Genomic DNA, 19,357 nt, shown 5'->3' with positions numbered 1-19,357 from the left:
GTGAGAGTGTGGCCTCAGGACTTGTGGTCTGCTGGGTGTGAGAGTGTGGCCTCAGTGAGAACAGGGCTTGCTGCTGTCGGCTCCCATTTAGGGCAGGGTCTGCCATCAGAGCTACTGCTGCAGCCTTGTCCTTCTCCAGGGTCTCCAGGACTGGGTGATGGCCTGACCGCTGCCTTCAGGGATGAGCTAACTCTCTGGATGCCTGGAAGGTGGTGTGGAGGAGCCATGCAGCTCCAATACGAGTTCTGAAGGCACAAGTGCTAGTAGGGTCCAGGAATACTGACAAAAGCCCAAGAAGCCAAAGGAAAGCTTCTGGACCAAATTGACACCTCTGGGCCAGGGTCGACATTGTGGAGGAAGGATTCAAGTGAGTGATGGTGATGAGAGGGGCTGAACCTGGGAAGAGGCTGGATGTATTGCAGAAAGAAGAAGAGGGAGAAGGGGTTTCTCATTCACTCATTCATTCAACAAACATTTAGTAAGCACTTGCTACGTGCCCTATGCCCCAAGTGGCCAAATGCCTTTTCTCAAAACCTGAGTGGGATGGGGCTGGGATTCTTTTCCCTGGGGCCTAGATGCCAGCATGGCACAGGCTAGGCCACTTGCTGGCAGGGAAGGAGGAAGGAGGAAGGCCATTTAGGATTCAGCCGTAAACAAGACAGACAAAAATCTCTGCCCTCATAGAGCTGACATTATCGTTAGGAGAGACACACAAGATAAATAAGTAAAATATATGTTAGACGGTGATAAGTGGTAGGGAGGAAAAATAAGGCAGGGAAAGAAGGGATAGGAAGAGTGTAGGTGATGCTGAGATTTTAGGAGGGGCGACCAAGGGGACCTGGTTTAGAAAGAGCATGAAAAAGACCTGAAGAAAGCGAGGGAGTGAACTGTGCGGCTCTGTGAGGGAAGAACACTCCCGGCCAGGAAATAGCAGGTGAAAAGGCTGGGGGGCGGGGGGCACATGCCTGGTGGGTGTGAGGCTGGGCTGGCTGGAGCTGCGTGAGGAAGAGGAGAGCAGTGGGAAGTAGGGCCGAGGTTAAGAGAGCTGGACGTATAGGACCTTCTCGGTCACAGGAACGACTCTATTGGGAGCCAGACGAGTGACAGATCTGCCTTAGATGTTAACAGGATTTTTAACATCTTAACATTTTGACTGCTCTGTTGAGAATAGGCTGTAGGGGGCAGGGGCAGAAGCAGGGAGAACAGTAGGAGGAGGCCACTGCAATAATCCCGATGTTTTATTTCTCACTGTGCCCCCAGCACGTGGCATGTTTCCTGGCACAGAGCAGACACTCAACAAATGCTTACTGAATGACGTGTGAATTAGCGATGCCCAAATACCGGTTCTCAGACTGGTGCCGTGTAGGCTATATGGAAAAAGTGTAGACAAACAGATACCAGGCACTGTTGCTGGGGATCCTGATCCAGTAGGTTTCTGATGGCAAAGAGGAATTTGGCTTTTCAGTACAGTCTGCAGGTAATTCTGGGCAGCAGGGTTGGCCTTCTGTGTCAGCTAGGAATGCTTTTGGCTGCAGGGAACAGAGAACAACCAGCAATGGCTTAAACAAGAGGGTTTTATTTTTATTTACAAGAATTCTGGAGGAGGATGGCTGCTGGCATTGGCTTGGTCAGGTGATGACAGGTCAATGTTTCTAAAATTCTCTTGGCCATTTTCTCATTGTAGCAAGATGGCTGCTGTGGCTCCAGGCATCCCATCATCAAGGTAGGAAGAAGGGAGGAGCAGGGAGTTGTTACCCAGTCTGTCTCTTTTATCAGAAAAACATAAGCTTTCCTAGGAGCCCCTGCAGACTTTGTCTTAAATTTCACTGGCCATACCTGGTCACATGGTCACCCCAAGCTGTAAAGGAGGCTGTAACAGTGAGAGTCTGTATTTACAGCCTCTACAATGGGAGATGGCTGGAGAGAAGGAGTTGGGGCTGACCACTGGGGAGTGATCAAGGGTGTCCGCCATGGCTCCATGGACGACATGGTAGTTGAGTTTCCTTCTACTTCTGGGGCTTTGTCTCCATGATTTGCCACCTCTGTGGAGCACCTATGGGGCCCACAGAGTGAAATCCCAAGCGTTCCCTTGGAGGGGCCTACTTCATCCTAGATACTCAGTCTTGCTTTTCCTGTCTGAACACCACACAGGGGACAGCTTCTTTGGGGAAGGGGTGGCCTTTATTTAGGGACTGTGCATTTTTAGCATTCTCTCACCTGGCAGACATTGAAAACAGTATTACCATCTTCTCACTGAGACTGTCACATTTGAGAGACTTTTAGAGCCGCCGCCCCCCCACAGGAAAAGGATGATGTCTTTAGTCCCTCTCCAGCCACCCAGTTAGGCCTAAGACCAGGATGATCCCTTTCCTCCCACCTTTGGTCCAAGTATCAAAGGGCATCCCAGCGGTAGCTCTTTCTGGTAGCTCTGTGCCAGTCTTGGGGTGTGAAAGGAAATGCTTTTCTAGCACTGCCCTGCTACCTTGAATGATGGGTTTACAAAGCCAGAGGCAGGGACTTCAGGGGAAAAAGAAACAGGCCCGGTTTAGTCTCTAAATCTTTAAATATGGGATAGGAGCAAAAGGCTGAAACATTTGGTCTCGCGTTGGGAAGGGCGTTTTGAGGAAGAATGGGTGAATTCACTGAAGCTGGCCCAGGTGATGGAAACCAAATAGGGGTGGGTCCCAGGTGCAGAGGCTGGAAATGGGGACTCAACGGGACCGGTTTGGAAGGGTGGCTGTAGGGTCTTCAAACCGTTTTTTATATTTTCAGAAGCCTATTGGAAATCACGTTATAATTTGCTCTTCATAGGCTTCGGGAAAAGGTTTAAAAGAAAAGTTTTGTGGGAGTCTTTGGCTAGAATTGCATCAGTGTGGTAAGAAATGCAGATTGGCGATTACATACATTTCTGGTCACATAACACAATTTGCTAGGCGAGAGCCTTCCCAGGCCTGAGGTCCCTGGGGTGGGTGGAAAATAAGGAGCCCTTGGGGGCTGTGGTGGCAGGTGGGAATCTCCAGGGCAGAGGGCCGTGGGCGCTGTGGGGCAGAGATGGCCTCATTGACCACCCCTGGACGCTCCAGCCTTGCCGGGTACAGTGTGGGCCTCAGCCCAGCAGTCTAGGAGCTTCTTAGCAATGAGGATCTCAGCCCGCACCCCAAATATACTGACCCAAAAGCCGGTCTTTTAGCAAGATCCCCAGTAATTTATAGGCACTGTGAAGTTTGAGAAGCACTGTTCTAGCCGTCCAGTAGCGGAAGGGCTGCAGCCCTGGCTAGGTGTGGTTACAGGGCCTGGAGAGGGTGGGGCTGTGGAGAGGAGAAGATAAAGGCATGGGGCTGGGGAAAGGCTGGCAGAGTCTGAGAAAGAAGCTGTCGTCGTTAGACAGACCCGTCCTCCCCTCAGGCGGCTTGCAGAGCCGGCATCCCGGGATGCTCTGCTGAGCTGCCCCACACCGGGCTGCAGAGACCACCCCAGGCAGGGAAGTTCTTGGAGACCTGGGAGCTGGGCTGCCCAGAGAAGCAGGGCCCCTTGGGGCCTGGGCAGAACGGACGGCCTGTCCAGCCAGAGATGCCCCTGTCCCTTCTCAACTCTGCCAGAAAAATCTTGGCAGAGCTCAGAAGCCCCCCTCAGGGAGAAGTGCCTGGTGAAAGTTTTCCCAGCAGTGGCTTCTTCTTGGAGCAGGAGGGATGAGTACTCAGAACGAAAAGGCTGGGAGCTCAGGAGCCCCCATCTTCGGGGGGTTGGGGGGAGGGCGGCCCTCTGAGACAACGCATTTTACAGAAGCGAGTGTGACCATCACAGATGTGTCAAGACCAGGGGCGGGCTGCAGGGGGCGCTGGAGCTCCAGCAGCTGGCTCTAAAGCGCTCTCTCTTCACGGGTCAGGGTGGTGATTCTCCGCAGGTTTTCCCTGACTTTAATAAATTCGGGGGCATGGTCCTCTTCCTTTTCTGGTGGTTTTTCCAGCTGAAGGAGAGAGAAACAGAGATGTGAAGTGGGTGGGCTAGGGGAATTCCCATTCTTAAAAGCCACTGGGTTTGGACCAAGGGTCCTCTCTGGGGAAACAGAATGGGGATCAGTTTTGCCCCCAGCCTGGTAGCTGGGGGGAACAGAGCATGAGACTGTTCTCCCCGTGAAGCCTGGTTCAGATTGCTAACCTCGTTTCTAAAATGGGAACTCCACCGAGCTCACGGGGCAGTTGAGAGAAGGCAATCAGAATCAGCATTGGGCCCATGAGGAAACTGAGGTTCAGCGAGAGGAAGCCACTGGCCCAAAGTCACGCAGCAAAGGGAGTGGCAGAGTGAGGACTCAGGCCAGGGGTGGACTCCTGGTGCAGTCCCCATTTTGCTCAACCTCGTGGTCAGCTGTGGCCGCATGCGGAGCTCCTCCCTGGGCCAGGACAGTCTTGGAGGAGGCGTGGGCCGGGTCTGGGGGCCCCCACCCACCTGGCTCAGCCTCTGCTGCCGTTTCAGGAGCTCCTGCTCAAAGGGGCACTGCAAGCGCTTGGCCTCCAGTTCCTCCTTCTTCTTCTTGATGAGCTGGTTCCGCCGGCGGTGCTCCAGGACACGCTGCAGCTCCGGCTTGCTGTCCACGCCCAGGCCCCTGGGGTGGCGGGAGGAGGTGGTTGTTAGGAGACCCCCCAACTTCTCCCCACCCAGGGCTACACCCTGCACAGACATCACCCTATACCATTACATCGTGCAATCCTCCTGCTAGCCCGGGGAGGTGAAACCATTACTGTCCCGTTATACAGGGAAGGCTCCTAGGATTTAAGACACGTGTCCAAGTCACCGCTATGAAGGGACCGAAGGAGGATTTGCACCTACGCCTGTCTAAGTTCAGAGGCCAGGTTTTATGATATTACTGGTTATTTTCTCAGGATGAGTTTCTAGAGGTAGAGCTGCTGGGTCAGGCGCTTTTAAAAGATTTTGGATACATATTCCCATCTTGTTCCTTAGAAAAGATTATCCACTTTATACTTCCGTCAACAGTATACAAGAGCATCTGTTTCTCCCTATTGTCACTATCCGATCTTTTTGTATTTGAGAATCTGGTAGGCAAAAAATACCTGGTTTTCCTTTGTTTCTTTGATTGCTAGTCACAGGGACCAGCCTTGGAGATGTTTGCCAGCTACTTGCATTTCTTCTTTTGCGACCTAACCATACCTATCATTTTTTCCTTATGAATTTATAAGAGGCACATATGTATTTTTATCATTTATATTGCAAATATTTCCCCTGATTTGTCTTTAGGCTTTTGTTTAATTGTGGTGATTTTAAACGGGATGACTCTAAAAGGCAACCTGAGAAAATACTCATAATACACAGTCAGCGCTTTGTTTCCGCGGATCAGATCGGTGGTTGGCTGACTCCGGGGATACGGAGGGCTGGCTGTACTAGGCCATTTTAAATACATAAGGGACTGGAGCATCTGTGGATTTGGGGTTCTGTGGGGGGTTCCGGAACCCACCCTCTGTGGATACAGAGAGACTGCTGTGACTAAGAGGGAGGGGGTGGGCACAACACGGAGGAGGCAAAGTGAGATCTGAGGAAGGGATGTTGCGCACAACTGAAAACAAGAATGAAAATCACAGCCAGCGCCAATACCAAAAACGGCCAGTAGAGGGAGCTTCAAAGGCACTGCGGCCTTCGTCCTGGTGCTCTGGCCTCGGAGGGCCGGAAAGCTCAGCCTCCCTCTCCCCTTCCCCACAATCTCTCTCAATAATCCAGTCCCAGCCCTGATGCCCCAAGCCTGCCTTGCTCATTGCATGCTCCTGGCCTCCTTGCTCCACTCATACCCCCTCCACGACTGTGACACCCCTGCTTGAGACCCTTCACAGGTCCACATGTCTCTTCTGGCCTACCTTACAATCTTTGCTCCAGCCACTCTGAGCTACTCGTCTCCTGTCCGTTCGCACATGCTTATCCATCTGCTGGGAACATACTTGCTTCTACCGGCCAGTGTCCCCCTCCTAAGCTGGCTGACTTGTGCCCACCCTTCGGGCCTTGACCTCATGGAGGAAGTGATAGTATCTTGGAACACTGCCTGGCGGCTCCTCTGGGGTCGCAGGCCCATTTATGGCCCCATCCAAGCACCCGTCCTACCACCTGGTATGCATCTATCTCCTCTGTGAGGGCAGGAACTGGGTCCCATTCCTTCTTGTAGCCCCAAGTCTGGGCACGGTGCCTCGCACATGGTAAATGCACCTGGAGGGCAGCTACAGGTAGGTAGCTGGGTGGGAGAACAGGGCCTTTGGACCTTCCCAGTGTCTGCTGGTGACCATGTGGGGCGCCCTTTGACCTCCTCAGCCTCTAGGAGCCCCAGGATGACTACCAGGCCTGCCTTTCGTGAGGGGCACCTCCCCGCGCCTCAGCAGGCCTGAGGGGGTGCTTGCCAGACTAGGCAGCCGAACTCCACTCCCACCTCCTGTGATTCATGAGCAGCTCTCGGTGCAGCTCCTGGTGGCTCCGGGAGGCCTTCACGGGGTTCAGCAGCTTCTTGGGCTTGATGAGCTCCGGGTTCCACTCTCTGTATTCTTGCCGGGCCATCAGGCCTCCGATGTCCGCCCGCTCCCTCTGGATCTCCGAGTACATGGAGGCTGTAGAAGTGACAGGGGAGTTGGTCAGAGCTGGGCCCACAGTCTCACCCATTCTGGGCACAGCTGAAGGGCAAGGGTTTTGGTGTTAGATGGATCTCAGCTCACTGTGCGGCCCTGGGCAAGCGACTTGCCTTTCCGAGCCTTGGTTTCCTCATTTGTGAAATGAAGATAATTGAGCCTGTGCACAGGGTTGTAAGGACTGGAGATGATGGCTGTAAAGTGGGGTATAGAAAAGTGCTACTTTTCTTGACCCCTAAAAGTGGGGTCACAAAGTGTATGGGTTGACGCATGCAAATGTTTTTGGCCTGACTTTGAAAAAAAACTTTTCCCTCCTATAAAAGGAATTCTGTTTCTCATTGAGCTTGTATCAGAAAAAGAAAAGGTATTTAAAAAGAGCAATATGTACTTGTTAAGGATAATTTGGATAAATGCAGTGATCAAAAGAAAATATCACCCCTTATTGTCCAACTTCCCTATCTGTAGTTCCAAATTTCCTCATGGACATGTCCAGCTTTTCACTTTCTCCAGACCAAAGAGGAGGGTATGAAATCCCAGGACTGCCATGTCTACTTACAAAGGGGTGAGAGTGGGAGTGGGGATTTTTTTTTTTTTTTTTTGCGGTACGCGGGCCTCTCATTGTCGTGGCCTCTCCCGTTGCGGAGCACAGGCTCCGGACGTGCAGGCTCAGCGGCCCTGGCTCACGGGCCCAGCTGCTCCCCAGCATGTGGGATTTTCCTGGACCGGGGCCCGAACCCGTGTCCCCTGCATCGGCAGGTGGACTCTCAACCACTGAGCCACCCGGGAAGCCCGAGGGTGGGGATTTTTAAGAAAAAGTCTCAAGAGGGTGACACAGACTGGCCATTAGCTGCATGTAGTATTTAGAGTGAAAATTTAGGCCTTGGCTCTGCTCCCTTCATGAGTCCCACTTTTCTGAGGTTGAGCCTCTACTATACGCTAGGCGTTGGCAGTGTCTGGTCTGTTATATAGTAGGCACTCAATAAATATTTGTTGGCAATTTAAAATAAAAGCTTTGAGGTTGTACAGATGAGAAAACTGATGCTCAGGGAGGTTGGTCTTGGGGAACCAGTGCTTTAAGGCATGTGGTTTCCATGATGCAACTGAGGGGCTGTGTTCCCACTGCATACGTCAGGCTCTAGTCCCCCTCTTAAAAACCACCAACCACCATGTTGCCTGTGGACAGACCCTCACTTCTTCCCTCCCACTGGGAAGAGGATGAAAGCCATTTTCTGCTTGATGAACAGTTCTCCAAGTAAACTAGACAGGGATGGTGGTCTGTGCAAGAACCTGGAAGTGGGTAATAGGTCAGTGGGGTTGGAAAACACAGGAGGAGGGGGTTTGATGGGGTGCAGATTGCAAGGTGACATGTTAGGGAATGTGGGCATCAAAGGGGAGATGATGCTTTGCAAATGGTAGCACACCAGACACGTTTGGCATTTCTCTTATTACCTACTGCCGGGTGCTGTGAGGAGGATTGAGACCCCATTTGTAAAGATGCTGTGTAAACTGAGAAAAGTGTTAATTTTGCTACATCCAAAATATAATAATTAAGTGTCAAAGCCTAGAGACATGGTTGCTAATTTTCTTTCTTGAATTCCCATTCTCAAAACTTCTAAAATGAGAATTCTAATTAATTTTCTTTTTTCAGAAGGCTATTTGTTTTTCAGGTTATATCCTTCTTAATTTTTTGGTCCTTAAAAAATGATTGTGGTAGGGTTTAGTAGTTAGTTAAAAACAAACAGTTGGCTATATCAACTCCCTCCTCCTTTAAAAATGTGGATATTTTCTTAGTCTGAGATTAAGTTGTTTGGGAGCCAGTGTGTTAGAATATCTTGATTCAGATTGGAGTTTGGGGAATTTTTCCCCCTTCCACTGCCTTTTCCCATTACCAAGTCTCACCAGTCCTTTATCTGAGTAATTCTTAGCTACACTCTTTTCTTCCTATGTGCTCAGCTCTCATCTTTCCCAGCCCATTATCACACCACACTAATTGCTTCAGCTCCTTGGCTAGTCGTCCTGCCCTTAATTCCTGTGTGCCCCCAAACCTTCCAAAGCTTCAGAATTTTTTATCAGTCACACCATCTTTAAAACAACTAACTGTATGTTGCCAAAGCAATGAGTTAGGAAACAGAAATAAATTATATAACTTTAGGAAAGGAGAGGGCAGAATTAATATTTGCATAAGATATCACTATATGCACCCAGAATTCCCAAATGGATTAACAGAAAAGCTCTTGGAACTAATGAGAAAATTCAAGTGTGGCCAGATGCAAAACAGGTCCACAAAACCAAGAGCTCCTGCATAACAGGAATGGCCATTGAGAAAGTACACAATCATACAATTATTCATTCATCCTACCATATGTTAGAGTTTCTATAATCTGCCAGGTATGGTGGTAGACAGAGATGAACTAAACAGGCAAGGCTCCCACTCCCACAGAGCTGACATTCTGCTAGGGAGGCAGACAGCAAACATGTACACAAACCAACAAAAATAAATGATTGCAAATCGCAAGGAGCCTGCTCAGGGAATTGGGGGGGTGGCGGGCGGCGCTAGGATAGAGACTAACAGGAGGACCCTCCTTCAGCCAGGTGCAGCAAGAGGGCCTCTCTGGGAGGTGACCTTTAAGATGTGACGGTTGAGAAGGAAGAGGGAGCCTGTGTGGGGCAGAGGGAACAGCATGGGTGACTCACGTACCTTGAACAAGCTACGTCTGTTCAGAAAACAAAAAGGCATAGTGTGTCTGCAGTGGCGTGAGGGAGTGACCCAGAGCATGGAGTGAGGGTGGACGGGTGGTTTCAAGTTGGGGAAAGATCGCCTCTGATTTGATTTTAAGAAGGTCATTCTCACTGCTGTGTGGGGGAAAAACTGTGAGCAGGTTTTGAGAATTTTTGATATGACTTTGGTTTCTTTTACTTCCAATGGGCAGCCTCTGTCTTTCCCATTAAATTCGAGGAAAAACATCTGACTGGCCAGGCTGCGGACCTTCATTTCAAAGGTCATCCGCGAGCCAATGAGTTGGCCGCCCCGGGGCCAGTCCTCAGCCCAGCAGGGACCACACAGGATCATGCTTACAAGGGGGTCCTGCGTTTTCATTTTGCACTGGGCCCTGCAAATTATGTAGCCAGTCCTGCACCCCAGGTCCAATCAATTTGCAGCTCTGGTTCAAGGATCTGCTCTAGGCATATTAAAAAAAAAAAAAAAAATCAGTGGTGAGGTGTGGGAGATGATGTTTTGCTGAGACCAGGGTGGTGTGGTCACTGAGGCAGGAATCCTGAAGGATGTGGCTGGTTCTTCAGCTCAGAGCTGCAACTTGGGAAAACTGCTGCTGTTGCCAGTTAGGGTTCTAAACTCCAGCAAAACATGTGTGAGATCCATGGACGTGTGTGTGTGGCCTCCAGGGTTTAGACAGCTGCTGAGCCAACCTTCCTGCCTTTAATTTAATTAAAAGATGCCTCCATGTAGAAGAGCCTCACATAGGTGTTGGAATAAAAGAGGCTGCTCAACAAAGCACAGGAGCTAGGCCAGGAAAATCGGGCTCTCTTGGGGATCAGCTGGGCCCCCTGAGCAGAGGAGGGGTCCATTCTCAGGGCTGCTCTGGCCAGGTCTCTCAGGCTGCTGGGGTGTCCTCAGAGATCCGAGACTTTGGGGGAGGTGGCCGTGATGGGGCAAAGATGTGAGGTAAGGTGAGCGTAAGGTCATCTCTGAAAAGAAAAAGGTGAACGCCCCAAGGAAGAGCTGGCAGGGAAGAAGACCAGTTGAAGAGAAAGTTGAGTAGCTAATGAATATCCTTCACTGGTTGTCAAAGAAAGGCAGAATAATGTTGGAGCCATTAGAACCTGGGTTGAATGCTGGCTCAGCCCGTTCCTAGCCATGGGCAAGTGTACCTATCCTCTGCAGCAGGAGTCCAAAAACTATAGTCTTTGGGTCAAATCCAACCCCTTTGGAACAAAGCCATACCCACTCATTACTTATTGTGTGCGGCTGCTTCCTCTAGAACAGCAGCGTTGAGGAGGTGTGACAGCTGCTCTTTATCAGCACGCTTCTTCACGAGGTTGTTACAAAACAAAGGAGGTGATACTTGCATGGTGCTTGGCAAGTTAGTGCCTAGCACTGAGTCGAGCACTCGATAAGTGCCACTAGAGCTGCCATATACAGTGAGGCAGGTTGTGCACTGAACAACTCCAGGGCCTCACTCCTATAGATGAAACTGAGTGGGGCCACCTCGTTAGCCGTTACTAATAAGCACGATTAAAATATCCAACTTCTAGTCTTGGATGGAGCATTCTCCTTAAAAACTGTACTAGTTAAATCAGTGGATTTTAACCCTGGCTGCATACTGACATCATCAGAGGGAGTTTAAAAAATACCAATGTCTGAGTCCTACCCTGGGATTCTGATTTAATTGGCCTGGGAGACAGCTTGGCCTTTGGGATTTTAAAAAACTCCCCAAGGGGGTGGAGATAAGATGGCAGAGTAGAAGGACATGAGCTCACCTCCTCTCATGGAAACACCAAAGTCACAACTAACTGCTGAACAACCGTCAACAAAAGAATGCTGGGTGACTGTACCAGCATCCTGGGTGGCGACCGAGACCCAGATATTTGGAGCTGCCGGATGTCACATCACATCATGGGAGAGGACTTTCCAAGATGGCAGAGGAGGCCATGGAATTCATCTCTCCCCACAGACACATCAAGAATACACGTACAGGGCTTCCCTGGTGGCGCAGTAGTTGGGACTCCGCCTGCCGATGCAGGGGACGTGGGTTCGTGCCCCGGTCTGGGAGGATCCCACATATGCCACGGAGCAGCTGGGCCCATGAGCCATGGCCACTGAGCCTGCGCGTCCGGAGCCTGTGCTCCACAACGGGAGAGGCCCGCGTACTGCAAAAAAAAAGAATACATCTACAAATGGAACAAGTCTCACAGAGCACCTGATGAACACTAGCAGAGGACCCCAGACACCTAAAAGGATAAGAAAGATCCCCACATAACCGGGTAGGACAAACAAAAGAAGAAGGGAAAAGGAAGAGGAGAGGAAGCAGGATGGGACCTGTGCCCCTGGTGGGGAGCTGAAGGTGAGGAGAGGTTGCTGCATCTGGGGAAGGCCCCTCACCGGCAGGGAGATCAGCTGGGACAGAAGGGGAGCCTTGGGGGCTCGGAGGAGAGCCCAGCAACCAGTCTGTGGCTGTCAGGACAGGGAGAGACCTACACAGATGGTCTGTGCCACAGCCCTGCATGCCCCAGCCTGAGATAGGTGTCCACCGGTGCTCACGGGGGCTGGAACGTGGGGTTTGGAGAGCAGACCTAGGGAGGGGACTGCTGTTGGCCGTGAGAAGACAGCCTGAGGGGATAGGACTGAGGAGCTCCTGCCCTGGGCAGCCTGCTCTCCCTGAGCGCTGCCTCAGCTCCTTCCTGCCCGATGGGCTCGTGTGCTGCGGCACACTCTGGAGCGGACTCTGGTGGGGGGGACACACACAGAGGCCGTGCTGAAACCACAGCTGAGCGCTGTGTGACTAAGGGGCCAGGGGCCCTGTGACTAAGGAAGAAGAGCTGAAATCTCTCCTCGTGGCTGTGTGAACCATGCAGATACACGTTCACTGACGGCTTCCTAAATTCAGCACCTGCGAAACATCAGAAAGGACAGCAAGGGCTCCTGCAGCTGGGACGGGTCTGACTTTAGCAGCTGTGGGCTCTGTGGGCACGTACACTTGGGGGCTGGGCCAGGCCAGAGTCTGAGCTGCCTCCACAGCTCCCACCGCGGGTCCAGGTGCACGACTACTGCAGTCCTGGGACCTGACCTCAGTGGACCTGCACCAGTGGCCTGGTGAAAACAACGTCTAAGAGTCAACAGGCCAATTGCTGGCATACCCGCAGTTAAGGTGGGACCGAGAGCAGTGCCAGCAAGTGTACTTTGTGAGCCTGTACAACAGGCGAAAGGGGACACAACAGAGCACGTTCACAGGTGAACAGCTCCAGAGGAGGACTACGCAGTGGCTTCTCTACCATTGGGAGTTCTCCAGTCCCATTCACCTCACACGGCAGATCAGAGACACAGCTAAGAAACAGATTTACAGGCCTCTACTCCAACAACTAGGAAGCAGACTCTGCCCCTGACAGGGCAGTGACAACCACAGAGCAAAGGGGAGGCCTCACGCAATAGCCAGGGCAGGCTCTGGTCACCAGAACACCAGTCAAACCCCCTATCAAGGGGATAATGGCACAAGCCTCAGGACCAACCTCACCAACCAGGGGGCAGACACCAGAAGCAAGAGGAACTATGATCCTGCAGCCTGCATAAAGGAGACCACAAACACAGTAAGTTAGACAAAATGAGACAATAAAGAAATATGTTGCAGATGAAGGTGCAAGATAAAAACCTATAAGAACTAAATGAAGAGGAGATAGGCAATCTACCTGAAAAAGAATTCAGAGTAATGACAGTAAAGATGATCCAAGATCTTGGAAAAAGAATGGAGGCACAGATCAAGAAGATACAAGAAATGTTTAAAAAAGACCTAGAACTAAAGAACAATCAGTGATGTTTAAAAAAGACCTAGAACTAAAGAACAATCAGCGATGACAACACAATAAGTGAAATGAAAAATACACTAGAAGGAATCAATAGCAGAATAACTGAGGCAGAAGACCAGATAAGTGAGCTGGAAGACACAGTGGAGGAAATCACTGCCACAGAACAGAATAAAGAATGAAAAGAAATGAGGAAAGTCTCAGAGGCCTCTGGGACAACATTAAATGCAACAACATTCAAATTATAGGGGTCCAAGAAGAAGAAGAAAAAGAGAAAGGGCCAGAGGAAATATCTGAAGAGATTATAGTCGAAAACTTCCCTAACATGGGAAAGGAAATACCCAAGTCCAGGAAGCGCATAGAGTTCCACACAGGATAAACCCAAGGAGGAACATGCCGAGACACATATTAATCAAAGTAACAAAAATTAAATACAACGAAAAAATATCAGTATCAACTGATGATGTTATAGGAATTCCTTTGTGTGGCATTTGTTGTGTTTCCCAATAAACTCTGCAGGCCAGAGGGAGTGGCAGGATGTATTTAAAGTGATGAAAGGGAAGAGCCCACAGCCAAGAAAACTCTACCCAGCAAGGCTCTCATTCAGATTTGACGGAGAAATCAAAAGCTTTACAGACAAGTTAAGAGAATTCAGCACCACCAAACCAGCATTACAACAAATGCTAAAAGAACTTCTCTGGGGGTAGGGGAGAGAGGCCACAACTAAAAAAAGAAAATCACAAATGGGAAAGCTCAATGGTAAAGGCAAAAATACAGTAAAAGCAGGAAATCATCTATATACAAGTATGATATCAAAACCAGTAACTGTGAGAAGAGAGTACAGATGCAGGAAATGGGAATTACATTTGAAATTAAGAGACCAGCAACTTAAAACAACCTTGTGTGTATGTATGTGTATATATAGACTGCTTTATCAAAACCTCATGGGAAATGCAAACCAAAAAACTATAATAGATACACACACACACACACACACACACACAAAAGCAACCCAAACACAACACTCAAGATGGTCATCAAACCACAAGAGAACAAAAGAAGAAGGGAAGAAAAAAGACCTACAAAAACAAACCCAAAACAATTAAGAAAATGGTAATAAGATTACCTTAAATGTAAATGGATTAAATGCTCCAACCAAAAGACACAGACTGGCTGAATGGATACAAAAACAAGACCCATATATATGCTGTCTACAAGAGACCCACTTCAGATCTAGGGACACATACAGACTGAAAATGAGGGGATGGAAAAAGACATTCCATGCAAATGGAAATCAAAAGAAAGCTGGAGTAGCAGTACTCATATCAGACAAAATAGACTTTAAAATAAAGAGTGTTACAAGAGACAAGGAAGGACACTACATAATGATCAAGGGATCAGTCCAAGAAGAAGATATAACAATTGTAAATGTATATGCACCCAACACAGGAGCACCTCAATATATAAGGCAAATGCTAACAGCCATAAATGGGGAAATCAGCAGTAATACAATAATAGCAGGGGGCTTTAATACCCCACTTAAACAAATGGATGTATCATCCAGACAGAAAATTAATAAGGACACACAGGCCTTAAATGACACATTAGATCAGATAGAGTTAATTGACATATATAGGGCTTTCCATCCGAAAGCAGTAGAATACACTTTCTTCTCAAGTGCACACGGAACATTCTCCAGGATAGATCACATCTTGGATCACAAATCAATCCTTGGTATTTTAAGAAAATGAAATTATATCAAGTAGGTTTTCCAACTGCAATGCTATGAAATTAAAAATCATTCTAATAAATTAGAAAACTAATTATTGTATTAGAAATCAATTACAGGGAAAAAACTGTAAAAAAACAAACACATGGAGGCTAAACAATATGTTACTAAATCATCAATTGATCACTGAAGAAATTAAAGAGGAAATAAAAAAATACCTAGAGACAAATGACAATGAAAACATGACAATCCAAAACCTATGGGTTACAGCAAAAGCAGTTCTAAGAGGGATGTTTATAGCAATACAGTCCTACCTCAAGAAACAGGAAAAATCTCAAATAAACAACCTAACCTTACACCTAAAGCAACTAAAGAAAGAAGAACAAACAAAACCCAAAGTTAGTAGAAGGAAAGAAATCATAAAGATCAGAGCAGAAATGAATGAAATAGAGATGAAGAAAACAATAGAAAACATCAATGAAATTAAAAGCTGGTTGTTTGAGAAGATAAACAAAACTTACAAACCTTTAGCCAGACTCATCAAGAAAAAAAGGGAGAAGACTCAAATCAATAAAATTAGAAATCAATAAGGAGACGTTACAACTGACACCACAGAAATACAAAGGATCATGAGGGACTACTACAAGCAACTATATGCCAACAAAATGAACAACTTAGAAGAAATGGACAAATTCTTAGAAAGGTACAACCTTCCAAGATTGAACCAGGAAGAAATAGAAAATATGAACAGACCAATCACAAGTACTGAAATTGAAACTGTGATTAAAAATCTTCCAACAAACAAAAGTCTAGGACCAGATGGCTTCACAGGCGAATTCTATCAAACATTTAGAGAAGAGCTAACACCTATCCTTCTGAAACTCTTCCAGAAAGCTGCAGAGGAAGGAACACTCCCAAGCTCATTCTACAAGGCCACCATCACCCTGATGCCAAAACCAAAGATATCCCAAAAAAAGAAAATTACAGGCCAATATCACTGATGAACATAGACATAAAAATCCTCAACAAAATACTAGCAAACTGAATCCAATAACACATTAAAAGGATCATACACCTTGATCAAGTAGGTTTTATCCCAGGGATGCAAGGGTTCTTCAGTATCTGAAAATAATCAGTGTGATACACCAATATTAACAAACTGAAGAATAAAAAACATATGATCATCTCAATAGATGCAGAAAAAGCTTTTGACAAAATTCAACACCCATTTATGATAAAAAAAACTCTAGAAGGTGGGCACAGAGGGAACCTCCCTCAACATAATAAAGGCCATGTATGACAAACCCACAGCAAGCATCATTCTCAATGGTGAAAAACTGAAAGCATTTCCTCTAAGATCAGGAACAAGACAAGGATGTCCACTCTCGCCACTTTTAGTTAACATAGTTTTGGAAGTCCTAGCTGTGGCAATCAGAAAAGAAAAAGAAATAAAAGGAATCCAAATTGGAAAAGAAGAGGTAAAAGTGTTACTGTTTGCAAGGTGACATGAGACTCTACACAGAAAGTCCTAAAGATGCTACCAGAAAACTACTAGAGGTCATCAATAAGTTCAGGATACAAAATTAATGCACAGGGCTTCCCTGGTGGCGCAGTGGTTGGGAGTGCGCCTGCCGATGTGGGGGGCACGGGTTTGTGCCCTGGTCCGGGAGGATCCCACGTGCCGTGGGGCGCCTGGGCCCCTGAGCCATGGCCGCTGGGCCTGCGTGTCCAGAGCCTGTGCTCTGCGACAGGAGGGGCCACGGCGGTGGGAGGCCGGTGTACCGCAAAAAAAAAAAAAATTAATGCACAGAAATCTCTTGCATCTGTACACTAACAACGAAAGATCAGAAAGAGAAATTAACATTCCCACCCATGGCAATTTACAAATTCAGTGTAATCCCTATCAAATTACCAATAGCATTTTTCACCAAACTGGGACAAAAAATTCTAAAATTTATATCGAAACACAAAAGACCCCCAACAGCCTAAGAAATCCTGAGAAAGAAAAGTTGAGCTGGAGGAATCAGACTATACTACAAGCCTACAATAATTAAAACAGCATGGTACTGGCACAAAAACAAATATAGATCAATGGAACAGGATAGAAAGCCCAGAAATAAACCCACATACATATGGTCAACTAATCTACAACAAAGGAGGCAAGAATTTACAATGGCGAAAAAACATTAATAAATAGTGCTGGGAAAACTGGACAGCTACATGTAAAAGAATGAAATTAGAATACTCCCTAATACCATACACAAAAATAAACTCAAAATGCATTAAAGACCTAAAGGTAAGACTAGATACTATAACTCTTACAGGAAAACATAGGCAGAACACTCTTTGACATAAATCATAGCAATATCTTTTTCAATCCGTCTTTTAGGGTAATGACAAAAAAAAGAAACAAATGGGACCTAATTAAAGTTAAAAGCTTTTGCACAACAAAGCAAACCATAAACAAAACAAAAAGACAACCCACAGAATGGGAGAAAACATTTGCAAACCATGCAACTGATAAGGGATTAATATCCAGAATTTACAAACAGCCCATGCAGCTCAATATCAGAAAAACAAACAAGCCAATCAAAAAATGGGCAGAAGACATAAATAGACATTTCTCCAAAGAAAACATCAGATTGCCAAGAGGCACATGGCTCTTCTGATGACCCTGGAGGTCCTACAGCTCCTCCCCAGAGGCTCCACACATGTCAGCCCAGTGCCAGACAAGGCTCAGCTAGGATCACTAATTTCTCCCAGGGTGAGTTCATCAGGCCACTGGGGCTGATGAACTATGTGGCTAATGCTAGGGTGGCAACTTTGAAACCAAACACTGGTGCCCTGCTGGCCACAGGAGAGCAATAAGGAGAGACAGAAGGGAAGTAGTGCTGATGGAGACCTAGGTCCCAGTTCATCCCGAGGATGGCTATGGGACCCTAAGCTAAGGCTTAGTGTCCCCTTTATCTGCCTTTCCCCTGCCCTGGTGGTTCTGGTTTTGTCTTTGATGGCATCAATTATAACAAATGACACATGAGGCAGTAAAGCAAAGTGGTTTAGGCAGATGTTTTGGAGGCGTCAGACTGCGTTTGAATCATCATGGTACCCCCTTCCTAGCTGTGTGACGTTGGGCAAATAGCTTAACCTCTCTGAGCCCCTTTACAGTGGGAATAATGGTAGAATCTATTCACAGGGCTGTTTGGAGGGTGAAATGATATAATGTGCAAGATATGGTTAGCCCAGTGCCTGGCAGTGATACTCCTCCTGTCCTGAGGGGACCTGTGTTGAGCACTTGACATTTGATGAAGGCTCACTCACCTGCATCTGGATCTCACAATCACCCCAGGAGGCAGCCAGTGGTACTGTTTTATTATTCCCATTTTCTAAATGAGAAAACTGAGGCTCAGAGAGGCCAAGATACTTGTCCAAAGATACACAAAATAAATGGCAAAGCCAGAACCTTTAGACCCCAGATTCAGTGCTCTTTCTACCACTCCACTGTCTTCTAGGTGCAATGCATCTTTCAGTCAACAAAGCAGGTTTACATCCCTTTTCTCTCTGCACACTTGAGAAACCCCAATAAAGAGGCAGTGTGAGCCCATTATATAGATGAGAAAATGGAGGGCGGTAACTGGAGTACTCCTCGCCCTCTCACTGGGGAGCCCCAGCCGGGCGCCAGCTGCTTTGGGTTTAAGCCAGAATCCACAGGCCTGTCTGCCCATGGCTGGTTTTTGTTAGGAGGGGGCCCAGCTGATGGTGTTTCCTCCCGAGGGTGTTGGTCAAAGTCTTCATTCCTCTGCCCTCCCTCCCCCTGCCCTCGTTCCTTATTACTGTTCAAGCTGCTGCGTTTAGAACACAAGCAGGGATCTTCTTGGTTCAACATTTCATGGGGTGGAGGGGCAGAGGAGAAGAGATCCTTTTAAAATAACTAGTGACCAAAGAAAAGAGGCATTCAGTAAAAGTGACAAGCGTGGCCACAGGATTTCCTAACCCTTCTTGCTTTTTTCCTCCCAGTGGGGAAAGTACCCATTTGTATTTCACTGGCTAGCAACCAAAGAACAGGGTATCTGGGAACCTGCTCCACATCTCCAGCTGCCTGTGGCCAATGCCTACAAGCCCCTGTCAGAGCTGCTTGTTCACTGGGATGCAACCTCCCCACACCATGAGAAACTGACTCGAGACAAACTTCCTGAACCTGTTGGCTTGGGTCCACTGTGACCCCCTAGTTTGTGAGAAGGTCTGGGTGGGCATTCAGGGTTTCAAGTCAATTCCATAGCAGAGTCCCAGGCTGGACATGGAAGGTCGCTAGCGAGGCTGGTGGGGAGTATTGTGCAGCTAGCCAGGGAACAGTGTCAGCAGATCAGATATTCGTGCTGGCCCACCAGTGGCATGATGCCAGCCACTCCACTTGGCAAATGCCTCCAGGGGGAGATCCCGGCAGGACTTAGCACCAACAGAGCTAAGAGCCACTCAGGAT

General features: G+C 47.9%; 1 protein-coding gene across 5 annotated transcripts in view; it reads right to left on the bottom strand.

Moving 5' to 3' along the window:
• Positions 1-1,556: 1,556 nt before the first annotated feature.
• FAM107A (family with sequence similarity 107 member A) overlaps positions 1,557-19,357 on the bottom strand; it is a 79,664-nt gene continuing 61,863 nt past the window's right edge. For all 5 annotated transcript variants that reach the window (XM_060308464.2, XM_060308462.2, XM_030867568.2 and 2 more), the window contains 3 exons: positions 6,425-6,599; positions 4,447-4,603; positions 1,557-3,967 (listed from right to left, as the gene is read on the bottom strand). In XM_060308464.2, the coding sequence (XP_060164447.1) occupies positions 3,860-3,967; positions 4,447-4,603; positions 6,425-6,594 (435 nt within the window). In that variant the 5' untranslated portion in view covers positions 6,595-6,599 and the 3' untranslated portion in view covers positions 1,557-3,859. The remainder of the gene's footprint in view (positions 3,968-4,446; positions 4,604-6,424; positions 6,600-19,357) is intronic.

This window comes from Globicephala melas, chromosome 11 (genome assembly GCF_963455315.2).
Source record: "Globicephala melas chromosome 11, mGloMel1.2, whole genome shotgun sequence".
Lineage (NCBI taxonomy): Eukaryota > Metazoa > Chordata > Mammalia > Artiodactyla > Delphinidae > Globicephala > Globicephala melas.
The sequence above is the reverse complement of the archived record's forward strand: the minus strand, read 5'-3'. Positions and strand labels throughout refer to the sequence as shown.